Source organism: Leucopleurus acutus, assembly GCF_964270905.1.
Source record: "Leucopleurus acutus genome assembly, chromosome: 20".
Classification (NCBI taxonomy): Eukaryota; Metazoa; Chordata; class Mammalia; order Artiodactyla; family Delphinidae; genus Leucopleurus; species Leucopleurus acutus.
The window spans coordinates 42,124,450-42,140,852 of record NC_139162.1 but is presented as its reverse complement, the minus strand read 5'-3'; the positions used below and the strand labels follow the sequence as shown (position 1 = coordinate 42,140,852).

The window sequence follows — 16,403 nt, the reverse complement described above, 5'->3', positions numbered from 1 at the left end:
GCTCACAGGCCCAGCCACTCCGCGGCACGTGGGATCTTCCCGGACCGGGGCACGAACCCGTGTCCCCTGCATCGGCAGGTGGACTCTCAACCACTGCGCCACCAGGGAAGCCCTAAAGTGTCTCTTTAGAGCATATGGTTGAATCTTGTTTTATCCATCTGTTCTGCCAATCCTTGTCTTTTTTTTTTTTTTTGCGGTACACGAGCCTTTCACTGTTGTGGTCTCTCCCACTGCGGAGCACAGTCTCCGGATGCGAAGGCTCAGCGGCCATGGCTCATGGGCCCAGCCACTCCGTGGCACGTGGGATCTTCCCGGACCGGGGCACGAACCCATGTCCCCTGCATAGGCAGGCGGACTCTCAACCACTGCGCCACCAGGGAAGCCCAATCCTTGTCTTTTAATTGGAAAATTTAATCCATTTACATCTAACGTAATTACTGATAAGGAAGACCTTTTTTCTGCCATTTTGTTATTAGTTTTCTGTGTCATATATTGTTTTTGTTCCTCAGTTTCTCCATTACTCCCTTCTTTTGTGTTTAATTGACTTTTTTGCAGTATACAGTTTTGATTCCTTTTTTATTTCATTTTCTGTATATTTTAGTTTTCTTAGTGGTTACCCAGAGAATTACAAATGACTTCTTAAACTTGTAATAATCTAGTTCGCATTAATATCAGTTGATTTCAATAGTACACAAAAATTATGCTCCCTTCCTTTGTGCTGTTATTGCATACAGATTGCTTCTTTATACATTTCGCAGTGACCTACACAGGTTTATAATTATAATTATTGCTTTACGCAGTTATCTTTTAAATCAGATAGGACTTACAAACAAAGAATGCATTTACACTGTTTCCGTACTTGCCTATGTAATTACCTTTACCAGTGCCCTTTTTCTCCTTATATGGATCCTAGTTACTCTCTAGAAACTCCTTTCACTATAGTCTGAAAGATTCCTTTTAGTATTTCTTATAAGCTAGGTCTTCTAGTGATGAATTCTCTCAGTTTTTGTTTATCTGGTACTGTTTTAATTTCTCTTTCATTTATGAAGCATAGCTTTGCTGCATATGGAATCTTCGTCGACAGATGGTTTTCTTTTAGCAATTGGAATATGTCATCCCGTATTCTGCCTTCTGGCCTCTGTAGTTTCTGATGAGAAATCAGCCATTAATATTACTGAAGATCCTTTGCGTGTGATGAATTGATTTTCTCTTACTGCTTTTAAGGTTTTCTTTTGACAGTTTGATTATGTATCTGGGTGTGGATCTCTTTTGAGTTTATCCCACTTTGGAGTTCGTTGAGCTTTATGGATGTTTTACATTGATGTTTTTCATTAAATCGGCAAAGTTTCTGGCCATTCTATTTTCAAATATTCTTCTTCTCCATTAGCTCTCTCCTTTTCTTCGGGGACTCCTATTATGTATATGTTGGTACACTTGATGGAAGAGGCTATGCTGTCTGCCTAGCGAGGGTGGAGGATGACGTTTTGCAGCCAAGCAGCTTGTTCTCCAGCTGACTACACCTGGAGGACATGGCCTGGACTGCCAAGTCTGCTGCAGGACGTGAGCAGCAGCAGGCCTTCTGTTGTCCAGGGAGTCATGAAGTTAAAGTTCTCTTGGTCAGGCTTTCTCTTGGTATGTCTTGAATGAAGTATTTCTTGCTGGGAGATGATAGACCATTGAACTAATGGACTTGACTTGTTTTCTTTCTGTAGGTTCAATGTCAACAACACCATTCTTCATCCGGAGATTGTGGAATGGTGAGTATGGCTTGTGGCTGTTTGTTGAGCTCAGCCCAGGAAGGTGAGAGACCCTGCTGTTCCCGCCCACTCCATCTCCGAGAGCCCCTCAGACAAGCTGGTCCCTAGAACTCTTCTCTCAGCCTCTTCTGTTTTGTATTTTTTGTTTGTCAGTTGGTCTGTTTTTCCAAAAGGGCACACGTCACTCGAATGTCAATTAAATTTCTCTTTTTCTTTAGGAGTTTTTAAAAGAAATCTTACCATAAATGAGCCAAACATATATAGCTCAGTTAAAGTAGATAGTGAAAAAGAATAAAAATAAACATCATACATGATCCTATTACCAGAAAGGTAAGCATGTTTTCCTCATGTCACGCATATGTCTTGACTAGTTGGCATCCTTCTTACGTGTCTTATGTTGCCTGCTCTCTTTTTCTGCTGGTACTGATAGCCCTACCTGCAGTGTGTTTTCTGCTGGTTCACAGCAGGACGAGGTGCCTCTGTGGGCCCTTGAAGAGACCCTCCACCGATGTGCTGGCAGTTTTCTTCCTAAGCCATCGAATTGTTTGGGTTTTTTTAACTTATTTATTTATAAAATTTATTTATTTTATTGATTTATTTTTGTCTGCGTTGGGTCTTCGTTGCTGCGCACGGGCTTGTCTAGCTGTGGCGAGCGGCGGCTACTCTTCGTTGCGGTGCGCGGGCTCCTCATTGTGGTGGCTTCTCTTGTTGCAGAGCACAGGTTCTAGGCGCGCGGGCTTCAGTAGTTGTGGCACACGGGCTCAGTAGTTGTGGCTCGCGGGCTCTAGAGCGCAGGCTCAGTAGTTGTGGTGCACGGGCTTAGTTGCTCTGCAGCATGTGGGATCTTCCCGGACCAGGGCTCGAACCCGTGTTCCCTGCGTTGGCAGGCAGATTCTTAACCACTGCGCCACCAGGGAAGTCCTCGAGTTGCTCTTTTATAGCACTAAAGCGTGTTTTATTTGTTGTATGGCTGCACTTATTCTGAATGTAGGAGAGAGGAGAGGCAGGGCTTTGGTTGCGTCATCCCCTGACTGGGAGGCGTGTGGACTCCTCACATCTGATCCTAAGGCCGTGCGTCGGGTTCCCTGTCTAGTTGGGAGACCTTGCTCACCTGTCTTGAAGCACTTGGGAACACTGTGGCCTGAGGACGAGGATGAGTCAGCCGTTGAGTTTGGGGGAAGCGCAGAGTGGGGAGAAGGAGAGTGTGATCCAGGCCAAGGGGCCACTTGTTCAAAGGCTGGAGACAAGAAAGGTTGGTGGCTTTGTGTGGCCAGACTAGAGCCATACACTGCGGAAGTGGCCCCTGAGGTTGGTTAGAGAGACGGGCTGGGGCCGGGTGGGCCGTGGTGTCTGCCTGGACTTTGTCTTGAGAGAAATGGGAACCAGGGGAAACCTTCAAGGATTTAGGCAGGAGAATGGTAGGATCAGGTTTGCTTTTTTGTTGTTGTTTTTTGTTTTTTAAAAATGTTTGGCTTTGTTGGGTCTTCGTTGCTGCGCGCGGGCTTTCTCTAGTTGCGGAAAGCGGGGGCTACTCTTCGTTGTGGTGCACGGGCTTCTCATTGTTGTGACTTCTCTTGTGGAGCATGGGCTCTAGGCACATGGGCTTCACTAGTTGTGGCATGTGGGTTCGGTAGTTGTGGCGCGTGAGCTTAGTTGCTCCGCGGCATGTGGGATCTTCCAGGGCCAGGGCTTGAACCCATGTCGCCTGCATTGGCAGGCAGATTCTTAACCACTGAGCCACCAGGGAAGCCCAGGTTAGCGTTTTTTAAAGCTGTGGGGCAGGAGTGGGAGCAGGCTGCCAGTTAGGAGACTGCTGCAGGGTCCAGGTGGCCGTGGAGGGGTAGGTGACGGAGTTGAGAGTAAGGGGCATTCAAGGGGAACGCTCCTGGGAGGAACCGGCCTTGACGCCTGAGTGAAGGGTGGAGCTGAATGTGACTCTGGGGTTTTGTCCTGAACAGCTGGGTGGTATGTCACCAAGATGGGGCAGGTGCTGTGGCAGGTGAGGGACTGCTGTGGTGTGTTGAGTTTGAGGCAGGTGCCGGCGGGAGAGAGGCTGGGCCAGAGGCGAAGATCTGAGGGCTGTCGACAGGCATCGATACTGACCCTTGCGAGAGCTGGAGGGTGGGCGGGCCAGCAGCTCTGTCGGCAGCCCTGGCCCGGTGCCCATCCTGGCCGCACACTGTGAGCATGGGGGCTTGTGTCCTTCCAGTTCACAGCCACCTCTTCTTGTTTTGATGAAGTAACAGATGCCTGGCCCTTCCATAGCCCCCAGTTGGCAGAAGAATAAACCCTGGATACTCAGGGACCGCGTCCACCTGTGTCTCAGATGTGGCATCCCTTGTGGCCGCTTACATCCTGAGTGCTTTGGAGACCAGGGCTGGGTTGTGCCCCCCAGCATCTCCGGAGGGACAAGCCATTAGTTCGTCACTTTGGGACGAGCATGCTTTAATTCTGGTGACATTTCCAAGGCTCTGAGGTAGATTCTGCGTTAATAAGATACTTCCCAGTTTTATTAAAGCCAGCAGCAGAAAGGACTTATTTGGCGTTTGATGGCAGTAGAACTACTTTAGAAATGTCACATTGTCCTTACTGCCTCAGGGGTGTGTTTTAGCAGCGTGTGTTCTGGCCTCTGTAGTGACTGCGGTCATTCTCGGCGGGAGCCACGTGAGTCACCGTCATCGCCCTCCTCTGGGAACTGAAGGAAGGATTCTGGGTGGAATGGCGGGCAGGCCCCTCATTTACAGGAGAGACTGGGTTTCCATGGTATTAAATTATGGCTCATTGATGTGTCTTTGGGCCCCTGTCCTGGATGCTTTTTCCAACGCCCCCCTCTCGGCCCGTGGAGAGAAGTTACCTGGGGTAATGGAAAAACTATCCAGTTGGGCATATCCAAATTCTCACCCCAGCCCACCCACCTCAGGAAGTCACTTAACTTCTCTGAGCCTCAGCTTCTTCATCTATAAAATGGGGACATAGTAATGCCTAACTCACAGCATGGACGTGAAGATTCATGCTGCCTAACGATTACCATAGAGCGGGTGGCTTATGAGCGGCAGAAATTCATTTCTCACAGTTCTGGAGGCTGGGAGGTCCAAGGCCAAGGTGAGGACCCACTTTCTGGTTCATAGACGGCCGTCTTCTTTTTGTGTCCTCAGATGGCAGAAGGGGTGAGGGAATTCTCTAGGGTCTCTTTTATAAGGGTACCAATCCCATTCATGAGGGCTCCACCCTCATGACCTAAGCACCCCCCAAAGATCCTGCCTCCAGATACTGTCACGCTGGGGATGGGTATCAGCCTGTGAATTGGGGGCAACAGAGTGTTCAGTGTATAACACCAAGCCTCAGTTTCCACACCTGCAGAGTGGACGTGGTCTCCCTTGGTGGATGGCTCAAGGATTGAGTGAGTGAGAGCAGAAGTCAAGTGACAGCACATCCTAGTAATCATGCTGTCACCTTTTGAGACTTCCTTTATGCAAGGTGCTATGCTAAGCACTTGACACACGCCGCCTTATTTAAAGAGGTATTTTATTTGTGTTATAAGGTAGGACTCTGATTATCCCCACGCTACAGGTGAGCAAACGGAGGCACAGGAAAGTGATTTGACCAAGAAAAAGCCAGGAGCTGAGCCCAGGCCAATGGTTGCAGGCTCTGACGCTGCCCCATGTGGCTCTGAGGAGTACCCGGAGGAGTGGGGGGTGCTGCCTGCGTGTCAGCCTCTCTCTCGGTTCATTCTTGGCCATCCAACCTGCTCAGAACCCACAGAAGAGATCTCGTGGAGGCCAGGGAGTGGTGGGGTGGAGGGCCTGGGGACGTGCAGCTAAGCCTCCCCCGGCACGGCGCCCTGCCCCCCACACGTACCCCAGCTCCCAGGTAGCGGCTGAGCCGGGGGTTTGGGGTCCTTCCCAGAGCCTGTCTGATTAGGAGGCCACAGGCAGCCTCTCCCAGCACAGGGGAAGCTTCACTTCTCATGTGTTTGGGTGTCATTCATTTCCTTTCGGTGGCGGCTTTATTATTTTCCATTCTCTCAAGCAGTACCTTTCTGATTTTCTGTAAATTCCTCTCTAATCATACTCTTCTTCCCCACAAACATGAGATCATAGCTGATCATTTCTTTCCTTGTGCTAGGTCTCGCAGTTTGAACGTGGAGGTCAAAAGTTGAAACTTAATAAGAGCAGGCGTATCTCACTTCCATAATTTAGTCTGTGGTTCTGCATTCCTGTTCAGCAGATGATTAAATTGATCTGAAGGTGGGGTAGGAAATAAAAGGAGATACCTCAGTGCTGTCTAATAGCTCGGCACTGTGGATTTCAGTTAAGCACCTCTGGAAGCCTCACAGAAAAGCAAGCACGTCAGCCGTTGCCATGCGCCTTCTCGGGTTTTAAGTGAGGCCGTGTTAACTTGAGTCGGTGTCACGCCAGTGTTAGAGCTGTTAAGTACACGGGGCGGAGGTGGCCTGCGTGTATTCATCAGGCAGCGAGGTAAGCTGTCTATTTCCGTTCCCCTGCCTTTCTGTGCATGGGAGACGGTGAGGGGTGGATGATTTGGGGCAGACACGCACCAGGATCCTGCATCCTGGGTAATGTGTCCCAAATTAGAAAAGGTACCTAGATGATGACTAAGAGTCTTGGTGTGTATATGAAAAGTATTCCAGTAGGCTTGCTGCCTCTGTCTCCCGGTGAATAGGCATTTAACCCTAAGTCAACGAGAAAGCCAAGTGGAAAGTGGGGACCTGAGCGTAGTGGGGAGAACCTGGCTTACTGTGCACCGGGAGGCTGGACCCAGGATGTGGGAACAGTCAGGCCCTGGTCCCAGCTCTCCCTGCACGTGGCTCACGACTGCCTGGCCCCGGTCAGGTCTCAGGCACACTCAGCTTACCACGGGCTAAACCACGGTTTTCTTCCTGGCCCTGGTTTCTCTGAGAGGACTTACGGATTGAGCTTCCCGAGGATATGTAATTCCAACCAACTCCTTCCTTTCTGTCCCTTCTGTTGTGCTGGGATTTTACCCTTTGAATCCCTGGCTCACGGGGTAGGGAAGGAATGGCCATGGGGGTCATGCGGTATGGAATTCCCGCACTCCTCTCCCGCAGAAGCCCCTGCACATTCATCTCCGGGAGAGATGGAATTCCTGTCCCTTCAAATGGGTTTTGTGCAACACTGTGGCACTTCGATGCTTAGAGACTGATTCTGGAAATACTTCATCCTGTCTTGCTACTGCTTTAATCAGTGGAGCATTCAGACCTCACTTAATTGATGCCTTAATCCTTCATTTAATGCCCAGAGGCAGTTTTGTGACCTGTGAATATTTCAGGAAGAAAAAGATTGCACACATGAATCTCAGCTTGGTCCAGTCTTTGTCATTTCAGGCCAGTAGCAGGGGACTCTGTGCCTTCACCCCCGCCCCCCTGCCCGTGGTGCTGCCTCTCTCCCTGAGCTGCCCCCTTGATGTGATGCTCACAGGCCTGGCCACGAGCTGGGGACCCTGCCTCAGTGCCTTCATCTCCTGCACACGTCGGGCACCTCCTCTTGCTGCCAGAAGAGCCTGAGTTGCCTTCTGCCCAGATGTCTTTTTTTTTTTAATTAATTAATTACTTTTTATTTTTGGCAGTTTTGGGTCTCTGTTGCTGCGCACAGGCTTTCTCTAGTTGTGGCGAGTGGAGGCTACTCTTCATTGCAGCGCAGGGGCTTCTCATTGTGGTTGCTTCTCTTCTTGCAGAGCATGGGCTCTAGGCGGGCAGGCTTCAGTAATTGTGGCACGTGGGCCCAGTAGTTGTGGCTCATGGGCTTAGCTGCTTCCCAGACGAGGGCTCAAACCCGTGTCACCTGCATTGGCAGGTGGATTCTTAACCACCGCACCACCAGGGGAATCCTGCGCAGATGTCTTAAGTGGCATCAGTGCTGTCCTGTCCTGAGCCTTGGTCCTCTGATGCTTCCTGGAGGAGGTGACCTTCGTCCTCCCCTGGGGATAGAAGCCTTGCAGATGATATTTCTAACCACCACCCCACATGTCCTTGGGCTGGACAAGGCAGGGGCTGAGTGTGACACCCAGAATCCCTCACTCCAAGGCGACTGGGCCTACAGAGGCTGCACCGCAGCAGAATCCCCCTACCTTGCCTTTTTGTGCTTGGGAGTAAAGGAAATAGCCTCCTCAGATTCAGGGCGGTGAATTCTTCCTGCAGGTGAGGAGAAACTGTGCAGAATGCCGGAAAGTCTTACTGTTTTCTGCTGTGATCTTAAAAACGGTTTCTGGTGCTTGTGTTGCGGAGATAACCGGGCCAGGCAGGGACACCTGGCACTGGGGCGAGACTTCAGCCCCAGAGTGCCCTGTGGACGGTTGGGTGAGCCGGCACACAGCAGCCTTTACTTTCAGGGCCCTTAAGGCTTGCATTCAACTGGGCCAGGCCAGTGCTGAGCCAGGCCGGCTTCACGGGAGAACTGCCTTTGCCCTGGTTCAGTTAGATTTTTTCTTCTTTTTTTTTTTAACATGACTCAAAAAAGTAAGTCCTGAGGCAACCAGCTAGAGCCCTAGTTTGTCATCTTCCCCAAAGTGAAATTAGGAAAGAAAGCAGGACTCTGGGCCTTGGTGGCCCAACGTGCTGATCATCTCTGATAGGCAGGGAGCATGGTCCGGCCACGGCGCACGGGCCCAGCCACTCCGCAGCATGTGGGATCTTCCCGGACCGGGGCACGAACCCGTGTCCCTTGCATCGGCAGGCGGACTCTCAACCACTGCGCCACCAGGGAAGCCCTGATGGAGTCTTTCTCCCGGCTCTTTTCAAGACTGAGGGTGCCTACGGGGCAGGGAGGAGGCGAGTGGAGAGCCTGTGGAGTGGGCTTCTGCGGCTGGGGCCGCCTCTTCCTGCCTTTGTGGCTGGGGGTGAGGCAGTGGTGGTGGGAGTTTGGACTGCTGAGGCCTGGGGAGGCTGTTCCCCACGACCTGTCCTGACCGGGGCCTGCCAGGCTGTGCGACATCCCACGATGACCTGGTGAGCAGCCCAGGGAGGGCGGGGTGGACGAGGCCTCCTTTTCTTTTTGAGATGAACCATTCTGTCTCCTGGTTGGAAGTAAGGTGTTTCCCAGCTTTGCTGCAATGCCCAGGTACTGTTCCTAACCCGTAGTTACGGTGTGTCTGCTCTGGGCCAGGCAGTGTTCTAGCCCTGGGATGCTGCCCCCCAGGGCTATGGGCTTTTAGGGGGAGACTTAAATGAAAAGGAAATTACAAGCGTGATAGCTTACTGAGGATTCACATAGACCGCCCAGGGAATAGAGGGAGGGATTTAGCCTGGTAGGGGGCTGGAGGGAGCCTCTCCCCGCTTTCTGAGAAAGGGGCTAGAGGATGAATGTGCAGGAGCCGGTTCCAGGCAGAGGAGTCTCTGTCGGGGGTGAGGGGGTACGTGGTGGAGACAGGCAGGGTGTGGCCTAGAGAGCCTCCTGGCCGCTGGATAGAGTTTTAACTTCATCTGGACGACATCTAGAGGCACTAAAGGTTTGAAGCCAGGGAAAGCCTGGTCTGGTTTGCATTGCCCGAAGAGCCACAGCTGTGGTTGGGGAGCAGACAGGGCTGGAGGCCAGAAGAGCCAGGAGAGGTTGTCCAGGCTGGAGAGAGCAGGGTCTGGACAGAGAGAGAGAAAGGGGAGGCATGAGAGGTTGTGGAGGTGGAATTGCCGCCCTTGGTCGTCGGTTGGATGTGGGAGTGATGGACGGATGAGAGGGAGGTGCCCAGCTGTCTGCATTAAGCAGTGGGAGGTGGGGAGGTGTGGCTGGAGATGGGAGCCTGCGGAAGGGTGGGAGTCTCTGTCCTGCTGAGCTGGAGGTGCCTGGGGGGGGGTCCTGCAGGTGCGACGCAGCTGAGAGGCCTGTGCCGGAGCTGGGGCTTTGGGGGCAGGTGCAGCGGCAAGGCTGGGGGGCAGGGAGGGGAGGGCCTGTCAGAGCTGGAGGAGGGGAAGCAGCCAAGCACGTGCCAGCAGAGGCAGGCGTCGCGGGAGGCCACGGAATGCCTCTGGGTTTGGCACCCTGGGGGTTGTTGGTGAGGCAGTGCTGGCAGAGTGGCAGGGGCTGAAGGGAGAAGAGGGGAGGGGAGAGGGTTAGTGAGACGATGGGGAGGAGGTTCATAAAAGCTGCTCTCCCTCCTCTCCGGAGGCAAGGACTGTCACGGTGTCCTTTCTGGAAACGTGGCTGGGTGGTGGGGGTAAGGCTTGGCTGGACGGGGAAGTGAGTGGTCATGGAGCTTCCAGTAAGAGTGGCAGGTGCACAGAGGCGCTTGGGGGCTGGGATCTGAGCCCATGTGTGTGTGTTGGGGGGGCTGAGCCTCACTGACAAGAGGGCACCCCTTCCCTTGTAGGCGGGGAGAGAGGGGAGGATGGGGGTGGAGAAGGCTTGGGAGTTTGGAGAAGAGGTGAGAGTACACCCACCTGCTGGCTTCTGTGTTCTCCAGGAAGTGGGGGATGAGTTCGTTCACGTGACAAGGAGCCCTGGGAGGGCCCCGGGGTGGAGGAAGTTGAGAGGAGCCTGCACGCTCCCGCTGTGACTCCCGGCAGAGCTGGGGGGTGTGGAGGCAGGTGGCAGCTTGCTGTGCCGTCCGCCCAGCTGAGCGCTTTCCCCCTCAGCCCCCGTGTCCTGCACACACAGGCCTGGGCTTTGGTTCCTCCCTTGCGGGCGTTCAGCCGAGCCTGTGTGGATCGAAGGGCACAAGTCCTAGGGGGTCTAAAGTGTTGGCTGGAGTGGTGGCTAGAGGGCTGGAGCAGGGCTCTAGGCTGAGGAGAGAGGCAGGGGGTCAGAGGCGGTTGTAGCCTGGGCCTGGTTCCCACCTGTGTTGTCACTCTGGTCATCACCGTCACCGCGTCGGAGAATAGAGAGACCCGCTCCCAGCTCACAGATCCTTGGGCTGGTGCCGAGCAGGGCAGGAAGGAAGCGTCAGGGGCCGCCAGGTTATCTGTGAGTGGATTTGGACCACACCCTCCGGGGGGTAGAACTGCTCCCAGCGCCCCGAGGTGGAGCCAGAGCACCTTTATGATGGTAAAGAGCAAACTTAGGCTTCAGGGTCTGCCCCAGAAGAAAGAAGGCATGTTCATCTGGAGAAAGGCTCAGTGGACTGGGGCTTTGTCTTTCCTACATCCCCTGGAAGGTGTCCCTGTGCTGTACGATGCCTTCCTCCCCTCCCAGCGACGAATGGCTGGCTGTCCTACGCGGGCATCGTGGAGACAGCACAGGCCGGTAGCTGCCCCTGGTGCAGGTGGGAGCGCCTTCCCTGCCATCCTCAGACGCCTCGGCCTAGGCTGGCTCAGGACCGTCAGACCTCAGAGGTGGACAGTGGCTGGACGAGGGGTGCGCTGTGGACGGAGGGGCAGGCGCTGATCTGCCATCGTGACACTCCGCTTTGCCGATCTTGAGGGGGCTTTGGTGAAGGCAGGTCACCTTCACAAAGGGAGCAGCGTCAGCCATGAGGGATTCACTGGGGACTCCATGCGCTTAAGGACTGGGCCCACTGCCACTTACATGCCGTGAGCTGGAGGTGCTTATTTGAAAGGGGTAGAAGTAGAGAAAGAATATTTATTTAGCTTCTCTACGGGAGGCTTCCTTGGGGTTGAGATTGATTGCAAGGACCAGAAACCTAACCAATTTGGGGCAAATTAACATGAGCTTATTGTGAGGACCCCAGTACCCCCCTGGAGTCCAGCTGGCAGGAGGTACAGCGGAGCCTTGAAAGGATGGCAGGGTCTGTTGGTTGCGCCGCTCCGTCCCCATTCCCAGCTTGACCCTACCTCACGCAGGGGGCCTGAGTCACATGGTTTTCCAAGGCTGCCTGGACAGGTGGGTGTGGTGGGGGGAAATGGGAGAACTCTTCAGCCATCTGGGCAGAGCCCTGGGAGTCAGCACACTTAAGATTGAGGTCCAGCAGCCTTGCCATGTGGATTGTATCCCCATTTAGTGGATGAGGAAACTGAGTCTCAGTGAGGCACCGTGTGTCCGGCTACAGAATCTGGGTTTCTGCCACCCACAGCGGCTTCCCGATCTTGTAACTGGAAACAGCCTGCACTCCTGAGGCTGGCGTTGGGTTGGGATGGGCCATGCTTAGTGTAGCTCATCACTCCCGGGGCTTGGGGGCCCATCCTGCCCCCATCCTCTGCTCAGGCGGCCCATCTGCAGCCCTGGGCTCCTTCCCAGGCTGTGCAGGGTGTGGAGGTTTCCCTGGAGGTGTCTGCCAGCTCCTGCTGGAAGTCGCTGACTTGCTGCTTCGTTTTTCTCCTTTCTGCAGCCGGGTCTTCAAGACAGACATGGAGCTGGAGGTTTTGCGCTACACCAATAAAATTTCCAGCGAGGCCCACCAGGAGGTAAGCTGGGCGCTGGCTCACTGGACCTGCCGTTCTGGGTGGGCTGGGGAAGCAGCATTGCTCTGTGTAGGACAAGACGGCGGTGTCGAGGTGGACGGTCTTGGGGGGGCGCTGGTCCCCAGCCGGCAGGAAGTGTCACTGCAGACCCAAGATACAGTGCTGGTTGTTTACTGCTCTCCAGTGGGGACAGGGCACGGAGGGCCTGTCCTCACCTTAAGGTACCCACCCTCAGGGAACTTCCCAGCAAGAAGTCCCGACTTCCAGGACAGTAGAGCTTTCCCTCCTCGCGTTCTGGCAGTCCCAGTTCCTTTGAAAGAATCTGTGGTCCTTAACCAAGATTCAAGCACGTTTATTACTATCACCCAGTTTTTGAAAACACCCTCACCTGGTTCTTTCCCAAACCTTCCCACTTTACCTGAGGAGCAGAAGCAAATAAGGAAGTTTATTTTTTGAAATGGATCCAGGCCACTGGGATAGCCCAGTACCTGCTTACTGACATTGCAGTGTTGCGTCAGGAGACAGATGGGGGGTCATTGGGGGCAACACAATCTCTTCTCCGAGTTCATTTTCTCTGTGTTTTATAAGGAAGGAAACCTCTTAGGATAGTTGTCATAGGCTTCTGAGCATTAAGTATTCACCAAACACGTCTTGGCTAAATCTTCACTTGCCTCCCAAGGTGTTTATCGACTTCTGAACAGAAGTGCTCCGGAGTGGTTTAAATAAACTGTATGACTTTGGAGCTTTAAAAAAGTTCTAATTTGTCACATTTCTGCACCACTGTGTGCGCGTATCTTTCTTTTCTTTTTTTAAAGAAGAGGTTCTTTTGAAAAAATGCTATACATTATTTATAAGGTGGTGTTACTTATCTCCTTAATACAAATGTCGTTGCTTAATATCCATCCTCCAGGTAATGAAGGCTGTAAAAGTGGGAATGAAAGAATATGAGATGGAAAGGTAAGCTGCTGTGTTTCTCTGGGTAAAGATTAAAATGTAAAAAACAGTAATTTACGTTCGCCGAGCAAGTAACAGGTGAGGCGCGGCAGCCTGGCACACAGGTTGAGCGGGGATTAGGCGTAGGGCCTCGGCGTCGTGGGCAAAGAGGATTTTCCTTCCGACTGTGGCCGCCTCCCTGGCTCCTGGCAGAGTGTTGGATGGTAATGGTCTTTGATTACTTTTCAGGGTCGTTTAGCGCCCCATCATTCCACTCGCGGACTTTGTTGCTGCAATTTGCAGGAAGCTACCAAATAGCTGCTATCGAGACTCTGAAAGCCGCTAGTAAAACAGCTTTTGCCGTTTTTATGTGTAAACACTGCCATTATGTCTGCTGTGCTCGGACGACCGGGTTGCGGGTTGGTTAAGTGGCTCACAAAGCATTCTGGAGAGCTCCATCATCCTGCAGCTCCAGTTAGGCTGCAGGGAGCCTGTTGCCACCCGGGGCCTTCCCACGGCTGCCCTGCTGCGCTGGGTGTGGGCTGGCCAGCTCTTCAGCCCCGCTCCAGGACCCAGGGGTCCGTTAGCGTGCTGCTGCCCACAGCGTGAAGAAGCCCTGGGGTCAGACCCAAACTGCCCCAGTGGCTCCCCTCCCGGCCACCTCCCGGGGCAGGAAGCCCCCATTCCCGACTGTCACCGGTGACTGCGCCGCGTGGGAGTCCCTGTGGGGAGAAGACACCGAAGCTGCCGGCTCCCCCCGCCCCGTGACATAATAGGAAATGCGTATTTGGTCTCTGCCCCCAGTTCCTGGCACGGAGCTTGTAAAACCTTTGAAATTCCGATAGAGGAGCATCTGTTGTTCTCTACAATAAGCCCCTTTCCACCGCCCTTGAGTTTATGCTAACGAGGGCCTCTCGGAGGCCCCGACCTCCTGGGAGAAGAGAGGGAGTAGAGATGGAGATTGAGTTCCGACCAGTGATTGAATCAATCCTGTATCTAAGGAGGTAATGGCCCTTGCATAAGCCCTAAACCAAAGGGTTTGGAAAGCGTCTAGGTTGGTGCACACGTGGAGGTGCTGGGAGGCTGGCATCCCTGGAGAGGGTTTGGCAGCTCCACACCCCTCCCCCACACCTTGCCCTCTGCCTCTCTTCCATTTGGCTCCTCCTGAGTTGTATTCTTCCTAATAAAGTGGTATCAGTAAGTAAAGCACTCTCCTGAGTTCTGCGAGCCGTTCTAGCAAATTATGAAACCCGAGGCTAGGTTTTGTGGGAACCCCTGATTTAAGGCCGATGGGTCAGAGGTAAAGGAGGCCTGGGCTTGTGGTTGGTGCCTGAAGAGGGGCCAGTTTCGTGGGACTGAGCCCTTAGCCTGTGGGGTCCGCACTAACTGTGGCAGTTACTTAGTGTCAGAAGGTGTCCACAGAGAAGTGGACAATTGCTTAGTGTGGAAAACCTACATATTTGCTACCAGAAGTGTTGTGAGTACGAAAAAGCGTTTTACCTTGTACCCTCCACCCTGGGCTGCCCTTTCCTGCCTGGCCTTGTCAGAGCTTGGTGCCGCTGCCCCTTCCCCACCTTGCAGGGCCCATGTCTGCCCCAGGTACCCTCAGGGCCCGCTCTGCCTCCACACGTTAGCAGTGCAGAGTGAGGGCGAGGTACAGACAGTTGGCAGCGGGCACCTTGGGCATTTACAATCACCATCACGTGGCTTGGGGGTAGGCGGCTTTTCTCAAAGTCTAATAACCCTTAAAGGAGCCCTGAACAGGGAGCCTCTATATTTCTTTCCCCTTACCCTGGGAGGTAAGAGGTTAACATGGCCTCGGAGGCCCCGCTGCTGTGCCTGCCCAGGAGGGGGCATGGAACGAATGAGTCATCAAGGACCCAGCTCAACTCGAGGAGGACGGGGGAAGGGGCAGAGCCCTCTAGCTCTTGCCTCTGTGCTCTGGGATTCCCGGGTCCTTGCCCCCACCCCCCACCTGGGACAGGAGGAGTTCTGTGGGGCTGCCAGGGAGGTGGGCTGGGCAGTGGGTCCCTCAGATTGGCACTGGCCCAGAAACCTGTTCCCAGCTGAATTGGCCCATAGTGACCCACAGCTGATGCTTCAAATAAAACGACCGAGAAACTGGAGCAGGACTCGCTTGCTCCAGCGTGGAGCCACGCTGACTGCTGCACTGTGCCCGAAACTGCGGGCAGTCCAGCTCTGAAGGTGGCTCCTGGCAGGGGCCTGAGCCGTCCTCGGTGTCCCAGAGCCAGATCAGCCTGGGTGTGAGTTCTGGGCCAGGGGCTGGTCACTCAGCATACCTCCCCCAGCTCCCTGCTTCCCAACCCAAGGTAATAGAGGTCTTTTTTTTTTCTTTTAATGACGAATTTCAAATACCCACCCCCCGCACGTCAAAGAGTATAATGAACGGCGAAGTCCCCATCAGGGTTTTCTGTTTGGTTTTGTTTTCCTGGAGTATTTAAAACCAACCCCCAGACGTGGTGTCATTTTACCTGTAAATACGTCAGTGGGTGTCTCAGCGGATGGTGGTATTGCTTTCCTTTTCGTGTAACCGCTGTGTCCTTATCACGTCTGAGTGAGTTAACAGTAATCCTTAATGTTGCAGATGTCTAGTTGTCTAAAGCTATCTTTTTAGAGCGGGTTTGTATGAGTTGGGACTCAGGGCCCACGCGCTGCGGCCGGCTGTTGTTTGGAGGAGGCCCCTTGTTGAGCTGAGCTCCGGGGAGATCTTACTTTTGTCTGCAAATTGCTTAGCCTCCCGCTCCACCCTGCGCCCCGGGTTGGCCCCACCGCTGCCTCCTCTGTGGACCAGGGGCGGCCCTCGGAGAAATGATCCTGAGGCTCCGGGCCAGAAGCAGCCGCCCTGAGGGCGCTGAGTGGCATTAATCCAGCTCAACGTGCCAGGTGTGTGCCCTGTTGTGCACCTACTGTGCGTCATGCCCACCCTGCGGCTGGCCGTAGGGGGTACAGGGGGGAAGCAGTGGCTACCCTCGCACCCTCAGCCCGGCAGGGGGGCCATCTGATCTCTGGGTCCCTGAGACCTGAGAGCAGGGAGGTTCCTGGGGTGGAGTGTGGGGAGGGGTTTTAAAAGCTGAGGCAGAGATGATGAGGACAAGAGACAGAGTCTGTTCCCGAAGGGCAGGTGGGAGGGGTGACCCTGGGAGGCAGATGGTGTCACCCCCCTGGAGACAGTGGAAAGATGGTCCTCCCGGGACATTGAGGTGTCCCTGGCCAGATTTGAGGAGGGCGTCACCCACTGCCAGTGCCAGCCTGAGCCCGGGGGCGTCTGTAGTGGTGAGGGGGCCGACGTCCCTTTCTCTGTCCCCGCAGGCATGTCACTGCCCAGGTAGCCTGGGATGCTGTTTTGTGGCCTGTGTCCCTGGAGC

The 16,403-nt window shown here is 53.8% G+C and overlaps 1 protein-coding gene across 1 annotated transcript in view; it reads left to right on the top strand.

The window, feature by feature from the left end:
• The window catches only part of PEPD (peptidase D), a 114,870-nt gene that overhangs the window by 32,470 nt on the left and 65,997 nt on the right, over positions 1–16,403 (top strand). The window contains exons 7-9 of the mRNA XM_082863589.1: positions 1,713–1,757; positions 12,012–12,087; positions 12,995–13,041. Of these exons, the coding sequence (XP_082719715.1) occupies positions 1,713–1,757; positions 12,012–12,087; positions 12,995–13,041 (168 nt within the window). The remainder of the gene's footprint in view (positions 1–1,712; positions 1,758–12,011; positions 12,088–12,994; positions 13,042–16,403) is intronic.